This window comes from Theropithecus gelada, chromosome 2 (genome assembly GCF_003255815.1).
Source record: "Theropithecus gelada isolate Dixy chromosome 2, Tgel_1.0, whole genome shotgun sequence".
Taxonomy (NCBI): Eukaryota; Metazoa; Chordata; class Mammalia; order Primates; family Cercopithecidae; genus Theropithecus; species Theropithecus gelada.
The window spans coordinates 49,803,852-49,825,661 of NC_037669.1; the positions used below are offsets into that span (position 1 = coordinate 49,803,852).

The following is a 21,810-nucleotide window of genomic DNA, read 5'->3' on the forward strand; positions in this document are numbered from 1 at the left end:
TTTCTATCAGCAGAGATACAAAGAATGGGGAGGGATGGGAGGTATTTCAGGAGGAATAATCAATATGAGAAAAGGCACAAGGATGGGGAAGAGTCAAAAATGGATATTCCAGATAGTAAATACCAAGATAAAGAGAAAAATGAATATGCAAATAGGATGGAAAACACTCTAGGGCCTTTTCTTTGAGAACTCTCTCTGAGTGAATTTCTGAGCCCTATAAGAAAGCCTCCCTTATCATTTTGGGCTCCAAGTAACCTGTCATCACCCTAACCAACCCTGGGTCCCTGACTGGACAGGAGTGACTCATGTTTTCAGACATATTATATCTACTTTCCAAGGCAACAGAATTGCTGATGTTAAAGTGATTCTAGAGCGTGCTGTGGCTCTGTCAGCAGCCCCAGAGGGCCATTTCCAGCCATCTTTTGGCCATGGGAACTGTGGGTGAGCAGGCCTGTGGCCTCCTAGGAGGACAACCTGACTGCACACTTGGCTAGATGTATAAATTCTGGGTGTGGGTGCATTCCCTGACAGTCCCATTCTCTATGTATTGAGGCTGAAGTTATTCTAGATTCATGATGAAGTCTTCGATGATTCCAGTAGAAAATGGATCTTGCTTTTGTAAAAGCCACATCTGGGCAATAGAAGTATGCCAAAAGGAGAAGCAGGCTCTTGTCTACCAGCAGGACCAGTCAGCCATAAGACACCCCCAGTCACACCAGAGAAATGGCTGGGACTATCCTGGTTTTAGCGCTGAAAGACTAAGAGCTGGTTACTCTGCTGGGGGGCAAAATCATTTCTTTTGAGAAGCACTGGGCCAAAAGGGGTAGCCCCCAGGGGCATCTCTGTTCCATGGGGCTCCTGGAGACTGAGGTCTGTGCAGAGGACACACGTCTGAGGAAGGTGGGCCCGTGTGTCTTCCCAGGCTGTCAATTTTGTTCCAGTGTTTATTTTAGGGGGACATTGGGGAGGGAAATAGGAAATACTTTACTTGAAAGGGTCTCAGAAATTCATGTAGCTTCTGGTGGGTCAGAAGTTGTCATAGGAAAGCACTCTTCCATCTTTGGCTGGAAAGCCTGCCAATGCATTCTGACCTTTGGCAGATCTGAACAATTTTCCTGCCTAAAACGGCATGAGAAAGGCTTTTTTTTTTTTTTTTTGAGACGGAGTCTCACTCTGTCGCTCAGGCTGGAGTGCAGTGGCATGATCTCAGTTCACTGCAACCTCTGCCCACCCCGCCAGGTTCAAGCGATTCTCCTGCCTCAGCCCTCCCCAGTAGCTGGGATTACAGGCGCCTGCCATGGTGCCCGGCTAATTTTTTTTTTTTTGTATTTTTAGTAGAGATGGGGTTTCACCATCTTGGCCAGGCTGGTCTTGAACTCCTGACCTCGTGATCCACCCGCCTTGGCCTCCCAAAGTGCTGGGATTACAGGCGTGAGCCATCACACCTGGCCCTAATTTTTATACATATATTTTTGCTGCACATTAATTACAAATACTACCACTAATTTTCACCCAAATAAACTTTTTTCCATCAGTTTATCTGAGGGCAAAATGACTTTATGTAACTCATCCACTCCTTTATGGGGTCAGATTTGATTTCTGTCACTAAGAACTTTTCTGTCAAGTACTCTAGCACTGCCTCTTCAATGGATGCTGACCAGAGAAGCAGACCTGTCAAACTATTCTGGACAAGGGAATCTCCATGAGAACTCAAGCCTCATGTACAGTGTTAGCCCTAGAACAGGCCACGTAGCATCTGCTCCAACTCCTCCAATTAAAGAGTAGCAATCTGAGGCCTCGCTCACAGTCACACAGCAACACTGGAATCAGCCACAGTCTTGGCCCTCCTGCTGGCACCGTCTACACTCTACACCACCTCTAGCATTCAAGAATTATCTCTAGCTCTTGGGAGCTAGGAAAAAACAAAGAAAACTCAAGAATTAGAGTGTGATCCACTGGAGGCTCTATCAGGCTGCTAAAAATGGAAAGGTTAACATAATTTATATTAGAAACTACAAACCCAGCCACATTCCTTGCGGCCCCAAGCAAGAGTGCATGCCTGAATGCCTCACCGGTAGGTGTCTTCCGAGTAGGTTTTCTGAACATAGTCCTGCAACTCCATCTGTGCCTTTTCTTGGAATTTTTCAATCTGGCTTGTGCTGGTCAAACCTGGATGATCTGAAAACAGAAAAGTACCCCCACCCAATTCCCTTTGTATTTGAAAAGTCTCATTTGCAGACTTCTTAGTATTTTTAGTCAAACATCTTAAGTATAACAAGTTGAACTCAAAGACTGATCTAATTTGGGTATTATTAGAACGCTGGCTTTTCCTCTGTTTTCTGCCCAGGCCTGAAGTTCCTGGGAGGGGGTTGGGGACCCTGAATGGATGCCAGTCTGAGCAGCCCCACATGGATGGTTCTGGACATCTGGCTTCCTACTACCTTAGAAAATACAGTTTTAAAAACTATCGCATAAAATTAGAAATTGTCATTTACTTTCTAAATATTTAATTATATAATTTGTCCCAATTTTACTAGCTATTTTGTTATTTGTGAGTGGAGGGCTGGGAAAGGACAGAAAAAGGTTAAGCTGTGTCCAACCCCTACTGTGAGGTGAACAATGAGCCTAAGTAACTTTTCTAGAGGCCTTGAGAGGAGTGAGGCTGCCTCTTCATCTCCTGTGAACATACCTTTTAGCATGCTCTGCAGCAGCTGCTGCTACTGCTATACACAGTCTGTGGGCAAACAGGTGGAGCTTCAATGTGTACTGGATTATATGCGCTAACAAAGCTTTGAAACTGGCAAAGGGCCAAAAAAAATAAATAAAAAGAAAGGACATCGGGTGGTAGCACACTTTTGTTTTATATGGTGTAATCTTGTTTGGCCAATGGTTTCATTAGGACACAGATTAAATCTATTCAGTGTGTGACATCATCAGGCACTGCAGCATATTTCTTTGGGGCTATAAAGGCAAGAATTTAAAAACGTTTATGTATTTAGCTAGCAAAACATCTATCGTAAGAACACTAGGTCACATATAATCTGCAGGCCTCTTTCTACACCACTGATGGCAACATGTTCATGTTCAGAAACATCAGTAGATACAGGTGGAAAAGGGTCATGCGTCCCCACCGCATATCTTACCGGGGCTAAAGAGAACTATAGCTTTAAGGTATGCATACTCATAGCCATCTATATCCAGCTTCGCCATGCTGTTACAGAACTCCTGCAGCTTCCAGATGTGCTCCATGACTTGCTTTATCCGGTCACCAGAAAGTTTATCTAGAAACCAATATCACAGATCCTCTGAGAAAGGCTGGTAAGAACAATAAAACCAGCTTATTTGAGGGACCACAGATGGAAAGAAATGGGACCATTTCACTTTTTAATGAAAAAGCAGTAATCTCAAGATGAACAAGAGCTTCATTTTCCAGCTGCAGGTGAAGTGACAAGATGTACCCAAATTCTGCTCCAATATGGGTTCTGCCTCAATAACGAACTCCTAGACCAGTGATTCTCCCTAGCCGTGCTGCCAGGCAGCTGGCCTGTAGGTGTACATTGTGAATTCCTTTTATTCTGTACCTGAATAACAATTTCTTTATTCTGAAGACTCACAGCTTACATACTTGGTTAGGTTTTTTAAGTCTCTGCAGGCACCTGAACATTAAATGCTGGTAATTTTTAGTTATCAAAACAATTTTTTTTTTGAGTTGGGTGTCTTACTATGTTGCCCAGGCTGAACTTGAACTCATGAGCTCAAGTGATCCTCCCACCTCAGCATCCTGAGTAGCTGGGACTACAGGTGTGCATCACCATGCCTGGCTTCAGAACAATTTTATATATTTCATTTAATCCTCATGACAATACTGGCAGTATTAGTACTATTATTCTCAGTTAAAAAAACTGGCTAGTTGTGGTGGCTCATGCCTCTAGTCCCAATGTTTCAGGAGGCCAAGGCAGGAGGACTGCTTGAGGCCAGGAGTTTGAGACTAGGTTAGGCAACATCATGAGAGTCTGTCTCTACAAAACAACAACAACAACAACAAAACACCAACACCAAAAAACAAAGAAAACTAAAGCTCATTTGTGAACAAATCTTACTTCAATAAAATGTTGTAAGGGTTTTTTGTTTTTATTTTAAGTCTCACTCTGTCCCAGGCTAGAGTGCAGTGGCACAATCTTGGCTCACTGCAGCCTCCGCCTCCCAGGTTCAAGCGATTTTCCTACCTCAGCCTCCCAAGTAGCTGGGATTACAGGCACTCACCACCACATGTCTGGCTGATTTTTGTATTTTTAGTAGAGACAGGGTTTCACCATGTTGGCTAGGCTGGTCTTGAACTCCTGACCTCAAGTGATCCACCTGCCTCAGCCTCCCAAAGTTCTTGGATTACAGGCGTAAGCCACCACACCCAGCCTGTTATAGGGTTTTTAAAACTTCACCCTTACGTAAGTATTCCAAGGAAATAACTAGAAAAACAAATGTATGACTAGGTCACTCACATTCCTAGATATCAGATACCCGGAATGCCCAATTAAAAGTGAAGTTCCAAGCCAAGGCAGCATGGCGAAACCTCATCTCTATTAAAAAAATATAAAAATTAGCTGAGTGTGATGGCACATGCCTGTAGTCCCAGCTACTTGGGAGGCTGAGGCAGGAGGATCACTTGAGCCCAGGGGTTCAAGGCTGTAGTGAGCTATGATTGCCACTGCACTCCAGCCTGGCAACACAGAGACTCTGTATCAAAAAACGAACAAACAAAAAACAACAATACTTTCCACTTCAGCTACAAGTGTAGATTTTCAGTGTTACTTTGAATTCTGGGCATGACAGCGGTCTTCAGAGTGTCGCAGACATGCTACACATGGAGAGACTACAACGGCTACCTCCTATTCCTGACACTGCTGGTGTTTTGAACACCAAATACTAGATAGTTGCCGCAGATCTCACTAGAAAAGTCATTTGTTCATTCTTAAGGAGCAGCCTGGGTGAGGTACATATGTTCTGTACTAGGGGGGCAGCATGATGCAGGCCTGTGCCCTAGTTTTTTGTTTTTTTTTGGTTTTTTGAAACAGTCTCGCTCTGTCACCCAGGCTGGAGTGCAGTGGCGTTATCTCAGCTCACTGCAACCTCTGCCTCCTGGGTTCAAGCGATTCTCATACCTCAGCCTCCTGAGTAGCTGGAATTACAGGCATGAGCCACCATGCCTGGCTCATTTTTTTTTTTTTAGAGACAGAGTTTCACTCTGTTGCCCAGGCTGCAGTGCAGTGGCACGATCTTGGCTCACTGTAACCTCCGCCTCCTAGGTTCAAACAGTTCTCCTGCCTCAGCCTCCCGAGTAGCTGGGATTACAGATGCCCACCATCACGCCTGGCTAATTTTTTGTATTTTTAGTAGAGACAGGGTTTTGCCATGTTGCCCAGGCTGGTTTCAAACTCCCGAGCTCAGGCAATCCACCTGCCTCAGCCTCCCAAAGTGCTGGGATTACAGGCATCAGCCACCGCACCCGGCCTTTTTTATTTTGTATTTTTAGTAGACAAGGGGTTTCACCATGTTGGCCAAGGCCAAGCTGGACTGTCCTGACCTCCGGCGATCCCGTCTTGGCCTCCCAAAGTGCGGGGATTACAGGTGTGAGCCACTGCACCTAGCCTGTGCCCTAGTTTTTGTATTTACTGTTTCATTTGGGGCAAGCCAGGGACCTTATCAGGGCCTCAGTTCCTCCATATGAAAAAATGAGGTAATAGTCCCTACTTTATAGGGTTGTGAGGATCTGTGAACTATTAGACATGAGAAAAGTAACTTGTGAATGTCAATGAAGATGAAATATCAGCTGTGATTATTCTGCAAACATTACTAAATGCCTAGCAAGAAGCTGACCTTTTCCATTTTTTTCTTCGTATTAATCGTATGAAGAGGACAGTTGGGCAGAAATTTACATATTCTAACTGATAAGCGTCCTGTAACATTCATTCATTCATTAAGATGAGATCTTGCTCTATTACCCAGGCTGGAGTACATGGAATGATCACAGCTCACTGCAGCCTCAAACTCTGGGCTCAAGCAATCCTCCTGCCTCAGCCTCCTGAGTATCTGGGACTATAGGCAGATGCCACCAGGCCTGGCTAATTTTTTGTACTTTTTGTAAAGACAAGGTCTCGTTATGTTGCCCAGACTGGTCTCAAACTCCTGGGCTCAAGTGATCCTCCTGCCTGGCCTAACAAAGTGTTAGGATTACAGGCGTGAGCCACCATGCCCAGCCCAAAGGTTCTATAACTTAACAGCCAAACTTCTCTCAGCCTATGGATGTTGTGGGACACTGAGGCTATCCAATTTGCTATGTTGCCAGCCTGGGTTGACAAAGGTGTCTCTGACATGGGCCTTCAACCAGGGGGCTAGGCTCTACTCCACAGCCACAAGACTAGGCCAAGACACACCCCAGCCCCAAGTCCCTGTGCCCTACCTTCCTGGATGCTGTTCTGCAGGTGGTTGACGATGGCAGCCAGGATGGTGGAGAGACTCATGACCTGGGCACACTGGGCCAGGCCGAGGGTGAAGAGCTCATTCCAGCAGGCCCGCACCAGGCTGGTGTTGCAGTCCTGCCTAGGAATATAGAGAGGGGCCTGAGTGTGGTGTGTGCTGGCATTTCTCCAAGGTTGTGGGGCATCCAGGCACTAAGTCACAGCATTTCCCGAACAGGTGAACTCAGTAAGTGTTTGTTGAAGTGCTATCCAGGATCATTCTTCAAGAAAAAGATGAAGTCTATGAATAAGTCTATGACTGTTTTAACTAAAGTCCTTCTAATGATCAACTATTCTCTTAAAAAACATCCTTTAAATAAAAAGTTTTAATAGGTATGGCCAAATCATCATTTCCTACAGTATTCTAAAGCCTCAGCATCCTGGATTGGCTCTGTCCCAGGAGATGGTATCAGTTACTTTGGTCCTGCAGCCAAGGTCACGAGAGGCTGCGGGGACCAAAAGACTAAGAGCTGAGTACAGATTCTGAAGGGCAGAAACATGCCCTCCAAACCTTGCAGGGAAGGAGGCAGGCTTTGTGCTGGATCCAAGACAGAAGCAGGGAGGATGAGGGTTCAGCTAAGGCCGCTTCCAGCCCTGCCCTGGCTAATTTCTACTCAGGTTAGTCAGTAAAGTTGGCACATCACAAAACAATACATCCTTATTCTCAGAAACTCCTAAATTGCATTCCCTCACCTGTCTCAAGATTTCAGGAGGCTGGAGAAACTGGGCTGTTTTGACAAAGCTGTTTCCTCCAGTTGCCTTAAGTGTGGCCCAGCCAGAGGAAGGCAGTGAGAACCAAGACTACTGCACTGTGTCATTCCCAAATGCCCCAGATGCACGTCTAGTATTTTACTATGATCACTGCCCTGAACAGTAACTTATGAAAAACAGTACATGAAATGTAACTGAAACCACTTTAAATGTGGTAGCTCATTTTATCTAGCCCGGACTGAGAAACTCTGTGGAGGAGGTTCCAAATTATCCAACTAGAAAAAGTACACTCAGGGCAGTGGGTGGATCATGTTTCAACCTCATTTAAAAAAATCTCAGGTACCTATCAGTACTATTAACTGTGGACTGTGGTGTTACTAAAAAAAAAAAAAAAAAAAAAATGCCTGAGGTTACACCACGTACCAGATACCAGCAAGGGGTAGGCAATTCTCCCAAAGAGCTAACAATGAAACTCCTAATACTTGTTTAGCAGTCACTACCTGTCTTGTTCTCCCTGGAGAATGAGACAATTCTCTCTGCCTTTCCTTTAATCATGGAGGGAGGTGACCATTCTAACTACTCAGGACACATCCCACACCACCTGACCCACAGAACCACACTGCCTTCTGCTGAGTCCCTTGCATGCCAGGCACTGGGTTAAAAGGTTTATAGATCTTAACTCCACGCAAGGATTCTACAACGAGAAACTGGAGGCTCAGAGAGGTAAAGTGACTTGCACAAGGCCACACAGCTGACAAGCGCTATTCTTATGCCCGACAACCAGGTCTGTTTGCCCCAAAGACAACAGTGTAAACTACTAGACAACGCTGCCCTCCATTCTAGTGTTTTCCACATATTACCTAAGGATGGTTACTCTGCAATATGCAGTAACTTTCATTGCATTTCCATTTTTGTATGGTTACTTATCTTTCAACCAGACTGCCAGTCACCTGATGGCACGATGGCAGCCGCACCAGCTGCACAGCACTTGGCACACTGGCAGAGCTGATGATGGGATTTAGAGGAGAAACATACACAAGTGGTACTCCAGAAAGCAAGAAAAGGAGGGGGTTTCCTGTAGAGATGACACCAGGGTCTGTACTACTCAATGTGCCAGTTGGCACTGTGGCTTGTGTGAGATTGTAAATCCATGTCTGAGGAAACAGCTGATTCACATTCACCTTATTAAGGCCTAGGCACAGTTCCCGGCCTGGCTTCAGTTTGTGAGTCACACTGTGCATAGCACAGTGCTGGGGACTACCCCTTGCCTTCTACATTCTTCTCCATCCCCAGCTCCCAGCAGCAAATCCTTGGTATATCTAGGAGGCTCCATAAAGGTTAGAGGAACACTGCAGAACTGGCAACTGGTAATCCTGCTACCAGTCCACTAACTATATTTAATAAGAAATTCAGGGTCCTTTGAATGAGGTCATTGGAACAGTCAAACTAGATGGGCCCTCAGAGTTCTTCCAGGTCATTCCTAGGGAGAGGAAGGCCCCTGCCCAAGGATATATGCACAGAAAGTGGCGACTTACCCAAGTGCCTGAAAGGCTGGGATTGACCGAGCCCAGTGCATTGAGAGGAAAAGCAGACGGGATGCAGACTCACAGATGTAGTGCACGTTGAGGTACTCTGGCATTGGGCTGGGCATTGTTAGCTGGAAAAGAGGAGGAACATGGCACAGGAAGTGAACGAAGGACAGGGGATGGCTTTGTCTATCAACATGTATCCCTGTCGTGCTTCAACAGCAGTGGCATCTAGAGTCACTGTCTCTGATTCTGAAGTCCCATGCAGTCGGGGAGCTTGCACAGACTCCCCATGTTTTCTTGCTCAGTGAACTAGGGTCGAAAGGGCCTTGGAATGTGGTCCATAAGCCTAAGGGGATCTTCATAGCCCACCCCCATAAAAACATACTCCTCAAGTCTTGCCTCAGCTAAACTGTTATTTGTTCTATGGCAATTCCATTTTGAGCCATAAGTTAAGGTCTAAATTAAATCTGGGGAACAGGGGCCAGGTGCAGTGGCTCATCCCTATAATCCCAGCACTTTTGAGAGGCTGAGGTAGGCTGATCACCTGATGTCAGGAGTTCAAGACCAGCCTGGGCAACACAGTGAAACCCTGTCTCTATTAAAAATACAAAAATTACCCAGGTGTAGTGGCGTGCACCTGTAGTTCCTGCTACTTGGGAGGCTGAGGCAGGAGAATCGCTTGAACCCAGGAGGTGGACGTTATGGTGAACCAAGATTGTACCACTGCACTCCAGTATGGGTGACAGTGAGACAGTCTCAAAAAAACAACAAAAAAAATCTGGGTAACCGGGGCCAACTTCATGGACTAGCAGGCATTTTGGGAGATGGTCTTAAGGTAGCAGTAACCAAGAGCCAAGCAGCTCACGTGATAGGAGGATGATATCCCATGACTAGAATGTTGTGCGAGGCTCCAGGAATTCCATTGTCTAGAAGGGGCTCCAATGCTTTTGAAGCTGGAATCACACTGGTGACCTGTCTCTTAGGCACCTTTGGGAAACTATGAGCAGGGATCTAGCTTCCTAAGTGACTGGCCATATCTCTCTAGTAAAAATACTGGGTCAGGCACAGTGGTTCACGCCTGTAATCCCAGCACTTTGGGAGGCTAAGGTGGGAGGACTGCTTGAGGCCAAGTGTTTGAGATCACCTTGGGCAATTTATCAAGGACCCCATCTCTACAAAAAATAAAAATAAAAATTAGCTGGGCATGGTGGTACATGCCTGTAGTCCTAGGTACTCGGGAGGCTGAGGCAGGAGGATCACCTGAGCCCAGAAGTTTAATCCCAGGAGTTTGAAGTTACAGTGAGCCACAATCACATCACTACACTTCAGCCTAGGTGAGTATCCATAAAAAAAAAATAAATAAAAAGAAGAAGGAAAAAAAAAAAGAAAAAATACTGAGGGAACAGGAAGACTCAGCAGTCTGGAGACCTAGAGACTGAGAGAGCTTTGGGTGCCCTCTGAGTGTCCTGTAGAAAAAGCAAGACCAGTGAATGACAGCACGGGGAAGACCCGTGAGGTCTTAACAGCACTCTTCAAGGGATCTACTTTCTGTGGCTCTAGAGGGCAGAGTAGCCAGGATCAACAGCTGGCTGCCTGCTTGTTGCAGACTTTATATGAGGGTTTCTATGACACAGAGAAGAGACAAAAGTGCCTGCCTGAGTCCATGGGGCAGCCAGGCTGTCACAGAATGGCAGAGGCAGAGCATTCAGCCCTCAGCAGTTACCACTATGTCAGCCTGTCTTAGTAATGATGGCCCACGCCTGCTTCAGGGTTACCTTCAGAGCCAAATGGCACTGTGAGCAAAAGACAAGTGAAGATGCTTTGTAATGGGAATATCATTCTGGAATACAAGATCCAGTTTGAAGTCATAATGTCCAATACCACAGTTTGAAGATGAGCTCACTCCAAAGTTTAATTTTTATTTATTTATTTATTTTTGAGGCGGAGTTTTACTGTTGTCGCTCAGGCTGGAGTGAGTGCAGTGGTATCGGCTCACAGAAACCTTTGCCTCCCAGGTTCAAGCAATTCTCATGCCTCAGCCTCCAGAGTAGGTGAGACTACAGGCATGTGCCTCCATGCCTGGCTAATTTTTGTATTTTCAGTAGAGATAGGATTTCACCATGTTGGCCAGGCTAGTCTTGAACTCCTGACCTGAAGTGATCCACATGCCTTGGCCTCCCAAAGTGCTGAGATTACAGGCATGAGCCACCCTGCCTCGTCCCAAGGTTTGATTTTTAAAACTGCAGACCAGCTTTGGTACAGAACCTCTCCCCCAGCAGGTTGGGGGCACATGGTTAGGCTGAATCCACTCACCTTAAATGTGACGTGTGTGTCTGAAAGGAGGGGGCCTTCAACCTCAATGATGGGTGTCGACTGGTCTCGGCTGATGACGTGGATGCTTCCTCCTCCACTGGTGTCTATCCCATCTGCCAGGCTTGGAGAGGAGGAGCTGTCTGTGGTATTAAGTGCTTTAGCTAAGGTATCAAATGCCCTGTAAGCAAAAATGAAGCATGTAATTGTTGTACATCTACAGCTTTTAGGGGGAACAGAATTCTAGCTGAGATACGATTTAGAAAAACTACAATGGGAAAAGATTAAATTAAATTCTACCTAGTGAGGGAAACGCTAACAATGAAAGCTTCTTTATTTTATTTTTTTGAGATAGCACAGGCTGGAGTGCAGTAGCAGGATCTACCTTCCTAGCTTCAAGCAATCCTCGTGCCTCAGCCTCCTGAGTAGCTGGAACTACAGGCACACGCCACCACACCCAGCTAATTTTTTTCATTTTTCAGAGACTGAGTCTCACTCTGTCACCCAAGCTGGAGCGTGGTGATCTTGGCTCACTGCAACCTCCGCCTCCTGGGTTCAAGTGATTCTCTTGCCTCAGCCTCCCAAGTAGCTGGGACTACACACGCTGGTGGCACACACCACCATGCCTGGCTGTATCTTTTGTATTTTTAGTAGAGATGGGGTTTCACTATGTTGGCCAGGCTGGTCTCAAACTCTTGACTACAGGTGATCTACCTGCCTTGGCCTCTCAAAGTGCTGGGATTACACACGTGAGCCACCGCATCCGGCAAACAATGAAAGCTTGTATGTATTATCAACACATCATGTTAGGCACTGAGCTATGTATTACCTAACTTCACGGACAATTTCTTTCTCTCTCTCTCTCTCTCTTTACTTTTTCAGAGATGGGTCTCAGCTAGTCTCAAACTCCTGGGATCAAGCGATCCTCCTGTCTCAGCTTGTCTAAGTGCTGGGATTATAGCTGTGAGCCACTGCAACTAGGCCCAATTTCTATTTTTCACAAGTACCCTCCAAAGGTAAAAATTCTCTTCCATTTTACAGATGTAAATGCTGAGCTTACAGTTGTTAAATAACTTTTCCAAGACCATCCATACAATAAGTGATAGAACCAGAATTCTACCTAATTCAAATCCCACCCTCTTTCCACTGGACCTAGATCTTGTTATCAGACCACAAGTTAACAAGGGACTGGAACCCCTGAATAGTCTCCAGCTTTGTATCTGGCTGGTCTGGCATGTTAGGAGCAGAGCACAAGAGCCAAACTGCAGAGAAGAAACATCCTTAGCAGCAGTTATTGATGTCTGGCATTAGCTCATACTATCTATCAGCCACTATCAATCTAGTTACCCTGGTGGATTTAAGCTCTGAATTCATTACTCAGAAAAAATATACATGAGGGTTGGGGGTGGTGGCGCACACCTGTAATCCCAGCACTTTGGGAGGCTGAGGCGGGAAGCTCACTTGAGCCCAGGAGTTCTAGACTAGCCTGGGCAACATGGCGAAACCCCATCTCTATTAAAAAATAAAAATAAAAATAAAAGAAGACGAGAAAAATAGGTTAAAATAGAAGTAGAAAAGGGAATAAACTCTTAATATGCAGATGCATTATTAAATAGTAATTAATACAAATAACTGCTGTCCACTAGAGGTTTCCCCCTACTTCTACTGATTTACTCAATTTTCTTTTCCAAGGCTGGGAATGAAAAGAAGTTTTGATTGTTTTATACTGTATAACGTAAGTGGGTCTATGTTCCCATAGTTAAAATTTGAAAGAAGACAGATGTGCAGGGTCATTGTAACAATTTTATCATCCTTAGTTAAATACAGCACAGGTACCAAAATGCTGTTTTCCACCCTCACAATAGAGGGAGGGTGTCCAGGCCAGGAGGGGGCCTCCACCCTCATAGGCTCGTACCGAGTAATCTCACTTGCAGACTGGTCCTCTGGTTGGATTTCTGAAGTGTCACCGTTGTTCAAAGATTCACTTAGGTTGGCAAGCGAGGTCACTACATTTGCCAGTGTGCCCAGAGCTCCCTGGCTTGTTTCAGCCTATTAAACAAAAAATACTGACATTAAAAATGAACACAGATATGCAAATGACTCTCAGGCCAATGAAGTTACAATGCTGGTTCAAAAACAGCTTAGAGGCGAGGGGAATGTGACTACAAAGGGGCAACATAAGGAAGATCTTTTTGGTGATTTAACAGTTCTGTATCTTGGTGTGGTGGCATTTACACAAATCTAGATATGTGACAAAGTGACAGAACAAAAACAGATAAATTACACTTCATTAAAATTAAAACTGTTGTGCTTCAAAAGAAATTGTCAAGAAAGTAAAAGCGCATAAAACAAAAGGACAATTCACAGAATGAAATATTTGCAAATCGTATGTCTGACAATGGTTTAGTAGCCAGAATATCTAAGGAACACTAACAACTCAATAATAAAAAGACAACCCAATTAAAAAATGGAAAAAGAGGCCAGGCGCAGTGGCTCATGCCTGTAATCCCAGCACTTTGGGAGGCCAAGGCAGGTGGATCACCTGAGGTCAGGAGTTCAAGACCAGCCTGGTGAATATGATGAAACCCCATCTCTACTAAAAATACAAAAAATTAGCCGGATGTGATGGCAGGTACCTGTAACCCCAGGTACGCGGGAGGCTGAAGCAGGAGAATCACTGGAACCCAGGAGGCGGAGGTTGCAGTGAGCTGAGATTGTGCCACTGCATTCCAACCTAGGCAACAGAGCAAGACTCTTACTCAAAACAAAACACACAAAATTAGCTGGGTGTGGTGGCACATGCGTATAATCCCAGATACTTGGGAGGCTGAGGCAGGAGAATTGCTTGAACTTGGGAGGCAGAAGTTGCAATGAGCCGAGGTGGCACCATTGCACTCCAGCTGGGGAAACAAGAGTGAAACTCTCTTTTTTTATAAAAAAAAAAAAAAAAAAAAAAAAAAAAGAAAAAAAAAGAGGTGCATCATTTCGCAACAAAAAGGAACGAAGTACTGATACATGCTATACATTATGACCCTTAAAAACATTACGCTAAGTGAAAGAAGCCAGCCACAAAAGACCATATACTCTATGATTTCCTTTATATCAAATGTACAGAGTTGACAAAACCATAGAGTCAGAAAGCAGATTAGTGGTTGGTAGGGTTTGAGAAGAGGGGGAAAAAAGGAGTGACTACATAATACGGTTCAGGGTTTCCTCTGAGGTGATGAAAATATTCTAAAATTAGATAGTGGAGATGGTTTGTACAACCTTGTAAATATACCAAAAATCACTACATTGCACACTAAAAGGGTGAGTTTTATGGCATGTGAATTATATTTCAATTAAAAAAGAAAGCCAGGGGTAGTGGCTCACGCCTGTAATCCCAGCATTCTAGGGGGCTGAGGTGGGTGAATTGCTTGAGTCCAGGAGTTCAAGACCAGACTGGGCAACATGGTATCTGGGCTTCACTTTCAGGCTTATGCTTTCTCTGCATTTGACCGTGCAGTCAAGAGTCACCGTCCTAGAATGTGTGCTAGTGACAAGCTAAGCCCATGTGATTCATCAGCTCCCATCATGCATATGGCCCCTGCCCAAAGACAGAAGGTGCAAGGCCCAGCCTGAGGACTAAGGCACGCAAGGCAGCTCTCCATGACAGGCAAGGCTCTAAATTTTGTCTTCTCTTTCCCAAAAGAGAATGCCCTGTGATGCCCTGTAATGCCCTGAGAACGCCCATGAATGAGACTGTGAACAGATGAGAAGGAAGCCTGCAGACTTTGCTCTGGGTCTAATGGTCACAGCAATGCCAGTGTTCTCAATTACCAAGTCACCCTCTTAGAGTTGTGACTTGCTGCTACTACTTCCTCATTACTTGGTTACATCAGGAGCACCAAGATGAGAAAAACAGTGAGTTCCCTGGCCTGGAAAAAATCCCCCTCCTTGGTTATCTTCACAGGAGCCAGCCAGTCTCCCCTCTTTGGACTGACAAACGTCTCTGTCCACAAGTTAAATCCCTATGACTGATCTGCTCTAGCAAAGTTTTGGAATTGATAGATTCCTGGCTGAGCTTCACCCTGAAGATCATCTAATAAAAAAGAATCCGGGGCTTTTGCAAAAAGGCCATTTGATAAGCAGCTCTTTCCTTGGTATGCTAGTAGTTTGCCAATGTGTATAAGAGAAAAAGAAAACTGCAACAGAAAAAAGAACCACCGAATGTCCACCAAATTGACATCCAGACTGACATGTCACAGTGATTATGACCAGCCAGCTCTGATGTGAAAAGCCATCAGCATCTCTAAACAAATCACAAGAAGACCAAGACGTAGGTCATGCTTTTGATGTGGTCTCTGAAGGCCAGGAAGAAGGTGGTGCACACAGTTAGAGAAGTGGCCTGCAATGTCAACATAAAGGATGAGAGAAAGCATGAGTAGAGAACGTCACCTTGGAATCCGTGGCCAGAAGAACTGTACCATCCTCACGTATCAAAGGCTGCTGGATGTTCACAAGCATTCCTGGATCAAGAAGACCTGTTTGTCTATTTAAGACATAAAGAAACTCAGATCAGAGTAGCTTCCAACATTTTATGCACCGTATAATCATGCTGCATTTACCTGTCCTTCCATATTTGTGAAGCTATCTGAATAGCAGAAAAGCTCTAACCAGACTCAGCCGCTTAGTGATTAAACAGAACCCCCACCCCTGTCTCTCTGCAATGAGATATACATAAAGTCGGGTTTACAGCTTGAGACAGGATGAAACACAGATGCATCCCCCAGGGCTTTCCAGGATGACTGCACACTGTGGCCATTCTCCCAAGAAAAGTTTACTTGAGGGGCCGGGCGCGGTGGCTCAAGCCTGTAATCCCAGCACTTTGGGAGGCTGAGACGGGTGGATCACGAGGTCAGGAGATCGAGACCATCCTGGCTAACACAGTGAAACCCCGTCTCTACCAAAAAATGCAAAAAACTAGCCGGGTGAGGTGGTGGGCACCTGTAGTCCCAGCTACTCGGGAGGCTGAGGCCAGAGAATGGCGTGAACCCAGGAGGAGGAGCTTGCAGTGAGCTGAGATCCGGCCACTGCACTCCAGCCTGGGCGACAAAGCGAGACTCCGTCTCAAAAAAAAAAAAAAAAAAAAAAAAAAAAAGACAAGTTAACTTGATTTTCAGAAAACCAGCAAGGCATCCTCAACTCCAGCTCTCTCTCTGATACATTTTGGATTTCTTGTTTTCCCCTCTTTCTGATCCTTTTAAAGTAAGTTCAATAGATTACATTAAAAAGAATATACCAATTAACTATAGCACTGAGACCTTATCTCACCTTAGGTCTTTTGTCTGTACTGCAGAAAAGCCCCAATCTTGAATTATAAAATAATTGTCTTCCTGTATGAATGATGCCTAAATTGCAGGACATAATCTGAATTCAAGGCTAGGAGAATTTCTGACCCCATCATAAATCAGGCATCCTCAGGCCTGTCCAGAGGTGTGACTGAACAGCTCCAGAAGGGGCAGAATTAGGCAACACAAGGTTGGAGGCTATGGCAGGTGGGTGGGAAGCCACAACAGTGCCTGTTCTGGGATGCGTCTGTGCCTCCTCCATCAGCTGCAAAGACTGACTGCAGTGAGAAAAAGGGACTGACCTCGCTCCGTCTTTGTCTGCCACAAACGTGGGAGTGGCTATCAGGGGACTTCTCAGGTCTTTCCGGATATAGATTTTCTCAGTTGAAGCAGCACAATTGCTTGGTTTCTCCCGTTGCACATCAAAGGGCTTCCGTTCACTCTGTACGGCTTAAATCACAACATAAACATTTGTGTTTAGAGAAACAATTCAAATCAATAAAAACCACATCCCTCGTGGTAAAGTAAGGTGTTTTCTTTAGTAAATCCATTACCGTAGGGAGGATGACTTTGGTGCTAGGTTCATCTAGCTCAGTTTTCACAGTGGACTTTTCGGCCAGAGAGAGGAAATCAAGCCAAACCATGCCATGTCAAATCTAAAGGCATAAAAAAGACCTCACGATGGGTGGTACTCCCTGCTAAGAAACTGCAGCACAGCACCTATGTGGCCTATGGAAGCACCCATGAGCCTTCTGGGCCATTTTGTTAATTTTATGTTATTATTTTATTGTTTTTTGTAGAGATGAAGCCTCATTATGTTGCCCACTGGACTCAGACTCCTGGGCTCAAGAAATCCACTTGCCCCAGCCTGCTAAAGTGCTGGAATTACAGGCATGAGCCACAGTGCCCAGTTGGTTTTTACTTCATGATGCTAACAAAATAGATCATTTCAAGGATAAAGAAACGCCCATCTTTGGGCCGGGGGCGGTGGCTCAAGTCTGTAATCCCAGCACTTTGGGAAGCCGAGACGGGTGGATCACTTGGCCAAAATGGCAAAACCTGGCCTCTACTAAAAATACAAAAATTAGCCAGGTGTGGTGGCAGGCACCTGTAAACCCAGCTACTTGGGAAGCTGAGGCAGGAAGAATTGCTTGAACCTGGGAGACAGAGGCTGCAGTGAGCCAAGACGTGCGCTACTGCACTCCAACCTGGGCGACAGAGTGAGACTCCGCCTCAAAAAAAAAAAAAAAGAAAAAAAAAGAAAAGAAATGTCCACCTTCAAGTAGGCCCTTAATAGAATGCATTTCCTTTGCCACAATTTGTAGAGGAACCCTTCTAATTTCCGAATCAAGTCTGAATCACTTCTGCAAACTGTTTAATGGGTGTCAATTTTACATCATGCTAGCAAACTCTCCCTTTAGCAGTCTAATATAAGAGCAAATATGCATGTTAGAAGCAACTGAAGAAAACGAAAGCTTTTTAAAGGCAAAAGTGATGAAGGTCAGGGACTAACATTCAGATACGCTGCTAATCAAACTGCTATCCAATTGAATATTGTGTTTGCAACTACAGCTGTGATCACAAGAAAACTGATTTCAGTCACTGCTCTGAGTAAAAATATTCATCATTGAGAAAAAGGAAAGCTTAGCAATATGGGCCAGTCCCACACCAAGCCAGTGACTTATTTACTCACTTTGGGGAAAGAGCAGTATCATTAGATTAAATAAAAACATCACACTAGGCAGAAATTAGGTTGATATTTCTAATTTCTCAAAAAATACATTTCCATTTATTCTCCAGTTAATTTTACAGATTCCCATTCCCAGAAACGTCAACATCAATACTGAAATATATTGGTTTTCAGTGTTCCTAGAAAACTATGCAAAAGATGACAGAACCATGCAGCATACTCAGCAGGAGCCTGCAGTCCTGGGTCCACGGCCACCAGACTTGCGAGGCTGAGCTGCATGCCTTGCCCTGCTAAGCTCCATTTTCCTACTGTGGTTTGAGCCTAACTCCACTCTCCTTGAATTTCTTTGTGCTGCCCATCTTGGGTCCTGGTCTTCATGTTTTCACCACAAGTTAGGGAAGTGACCTCCATGCTGATTGGTCCCTGAAAACTCCCAAAATTCTGGCTATGGGAGTGGAAAGGAGGGGCCTGAGACCTTCCCTGGCTGCCCCACACATCCAGAAGCAATATATTTCCCTTTAGAACCCCAGTTACACAGAGGCTTGGCAAAGGACCTTATCCCAAAAGAAAGTAGAGGGGCTAAGAAGACAAGGAGTAGGCTGATGTAATCCTCAGGAGCAATATGTAAGTAAGGTGAATAAGCAGATCACAGAAGAGGACCCTGTGGCTGAGAGGCTACGTGTGTCCTCAGGCGTCATAGCTCTCTCTCAGTGGCACACCTGGAGGTAGATTTGGTATCACCTTTCCTCCAAAGCCTGTGTTCAATCCACTCCACTAAGCTGCCTCCTGATGCATCTGGAATAAGGCTTTCCACACACACAGCAGGAGAACAGACCAATCCCCGCAGCACTGGCTCTGAATCACCTAGCTGACCCATGAGGTAAACCAAAATGAAGCTTAAGTGCGTAATTTTTCTTAAAGTATTTTAAGGCCAGGTATAGAAACCTTATTTTTTCTTGTTTACTCTCTCCCTCTGCGTTAACTCATGTGGTTTTAAAATTTTTTTTTTTTTTTTTGAGAGGGAGTCTCGGGCTGTCGCCCAGGCTGGAGTGCAGTGGCCGGATCTCGGCTCACTGCAAGCTCCGCCTCCCGGGTTTGCGCCATTCTCCTGCCTCAGCCTCCTGAGTAGCTGGGACTACAGGCGCCCACCACCTCGCCTGGCTATTTTTTTGTATATTTTTTAGTAGAGACGGGGTTTCACTGTGTTAGCCAGGATGGTCTCGATCTCCTGACCTCGTGATCCGCCCGTCTCGGCCTCCCAAAGTGCTGGGATTACAGGCTTGAGCCACTGCACCCGGCCGGTTTTAAAATATTGTTACTCACATTCCATTTTCATGCCCATCTCTAAGCATTTTTTCAGCCGGCAAAACTGACAGCGGTTCCGGTGATGTTTATTGATGATGCAGTCTTGGTTGCTCCGACAGCTGTAGGTCAAATTTTTCCTCACGCTCCTTTTGAAGAAACCTTTGCAACCTTCACAACTGACAGCCCCATAGTGACGGCCTGAAACAGGAGAAAGAATACACAAATATTTTGTGACTATATTTGTGGATTCAGTTCCTGTGCAAGTCTTAACGAAGTGATGGGTGCATACGCTGTTAGGTGCCAACAGCCACGTGGCCTGAGCATTAAGCATACTGGCCACACCCTTCAAGTAATTTCTCTACAATCTTTCAAGTAGCCTTAGGAGTTCATGATGGAAATACTGAAGCTCGGACAGGTTATATGACAGCTGGCAGATGGCATGACCTTAGTGCTCTTAGTATACAAATGGTCTGACACACAGTAGGAACTCACAGGTGACAGCTGAACTCTACTATCCACTTGAACACACCTGGGTCCTATTCCTGGAGATCTGGGCTTATGAAGTGGATCAGGTCCCCTGTCCCGCCACAAGTGGCACATAGCAGACACGTGCATGTGTGGCTTCGGCACAGAGGGTCTCACTCCTGCATTTAGCCCCTCTCTCTGATTCACGTCCTGGGCCCTAAGTCTCCCCTGGGGAAGCGGGATAGTCACAGGGAGAAGCATGGGGACTGTGACTGCCAAAGCCCACAGCAAAGGAGGATTACCATATGGCTCACATGGGCTAGCTACTCAGAGCCTTCTAGAAACATAGTTCTAGGAATGCATTTATTAAACACAGTTTATTTTTCTAATCTTGTTTTACTTTGGTGTCTCTTTTTATTTTTGATACATTGTAATTGTCCATATTTATGAGGTATAATTTGGTATTTCAATATATCCACATGTTGTATAATGATCAAATCAGGTAGAGTGACCACCACCTTATGCATTTATCATTTCTTTGTAATAAGGACATTCAAAAACCTTTCTTCTAGGTATTTTACAATATATAATACCTTATTGTTAGCTATGGCTACAGTGCAACAGAACACCAGAACTTGTTCCTACTACTTAACTGTAACTTTGTACCAGTTGGTCAGTCTTTCCCAACCATCTCTCACTTTTCCCCTCCCGCGTCTTGGTGCCATTGTTCTACTCTCTGTTTCTATGATATCATTTATTTTTTAAGGATTCCACAGGAGTGAGATAATATTTGCCTTTCTGTGTCTGGCTTATTTCACGTAACATGATGTCCTCCATGTTCATCTATGTTGTCACAAAGAGCAGGATTTCATTCAATTTTATCTATTCCACTGTGCTACATACCACATTTTCTTTAGCAATTCATCCACTGTTGGATACTTAAGCTGATTCCGCATCTTGGCCATTGTAAATAGTCATGCAGTAAACATGGGAGTGCAGATATTTCTTCAACATAATGATTTTATTTCCTTTGGATTTGGATCCAGTACTGAGATTGCTGGATCATGTGGTAGTTCTAGTTTTAATTTTTTGAAGAACCTCCATACAGTTTTCTATAGTGGCTGTACTAGTTTACAGTTCTACCAACAATGTGTAAGTGTTCCCTTTTCTCCACATCCTCCCTAGCACTTCTTTTCTTTTGTCTTTTTAATTGTAGGCATTTTTTCTTTTTTTTTTTTTTTTTGAGACAACAGTCTCAGTCACTTAAGACTGGAATGCAGTGGTGTGATTTCGGCTCGCTGCAACCTCCACCTCCTGTGTTCAAGTGATTCTTGTGTCTCAGCCTCCCGAGTAGCTGGAATTATAGGTGTGCACCACCACACTAGGCTAATTTTTTTATTTTTATAAGATTTTATAAAACAAAAATAAAATCTTATATATTTTATAAGATCTTTTTTTTTTTTTTTAAGACAAGAGTCTTGCTTTTGTCACCCAGGCTGGAGTACAGTGGTGTGATCTTGGCTTACTGCAATCTCTGCCTCTCAGGTTCAAGCGGTTCTCCTGCCTGAGCCTCCCAAGCAGCTGGGATTACAGGAACCCACCACCACACCCAGCTAATTTTTGTATTTTTAGTAGAGACGGGGTTTCACCATGTTGACCAGGCTAGTCTCGAACTCCTGACATCAGGTGATCCGCCTGCCTTGGCTTCCCAAAGTGCTCGGATTACAGACGTGAGCCACTGCACCCTGTCAAAAAATATGTATCTTATAAAAATACAAAAATTAGTAGAGATGAGGTTTTGCCACGTTGGCCAGGCTGGTCTCGAACTCCTGGCCTCATGTGATCTGCCCACCTCAAACTGCCAAAGTGCTGGATTATAGGCATGTGCCACCGCACCCAGCCTGATTACAGACATCCTACCTGGAGGTGATACCTCATGTGGTGTTGATTTGCAT

The 21,810-nt window shown here is 44.9% G+C and overlaps 1 protein-coding gene across 5 annotated transcripts in view; it reads right to left on the reverse strand.

Moving 5' to 3' along the window:
- The window catches only part of NR2C2 (nuclear receptor subfamily 2 group C member 2), a 100,492-nt gene that overhangs the window by 7,956 nt on the left and 70,726 nt on the right, over nt 1-21,810 (reverse strand). For all 5 annotated transcript variants that reach the window (XM_025374749.1, XM_025374748.1, XM_025374747.1 and 2 more), the window contains 9 exons: nt 19,409-19,588; nt 16,698-16,845; nt 15,503-15,596; nt 12,981-13,114; nt 11,069-11,246; nt 8,762-8,883; nt 6,458-6,597; nt 3,144-3,281; nt 2,073-2,178 (listed from right to left, as the gene is read on the reverse strand). In XM_025374749.1, the coding sequence (XP_025230534.1) occupies nt 2,073-2,178; nt 3,144-3,281; nt 6,458-6,597; nt 8,762-8,883; nt 11,069-11,246; nt 12,981-13,114; nt 15,503-15,596; nt 16,698-16,845; nt 19,409-19,588 (1,240 nt within the window). The remainder of the gene's footprint in view (nt 1-2,072; nt 2,179-3,143; nt 3,282-6,457; nt 6,598-8,761; nt 8,884-11,068; nt 11,247-12,980; nt 13,115-15,502; nt 15,597-16,697; nt 16,846-19,408; nt 19,589-21,810) is intronic.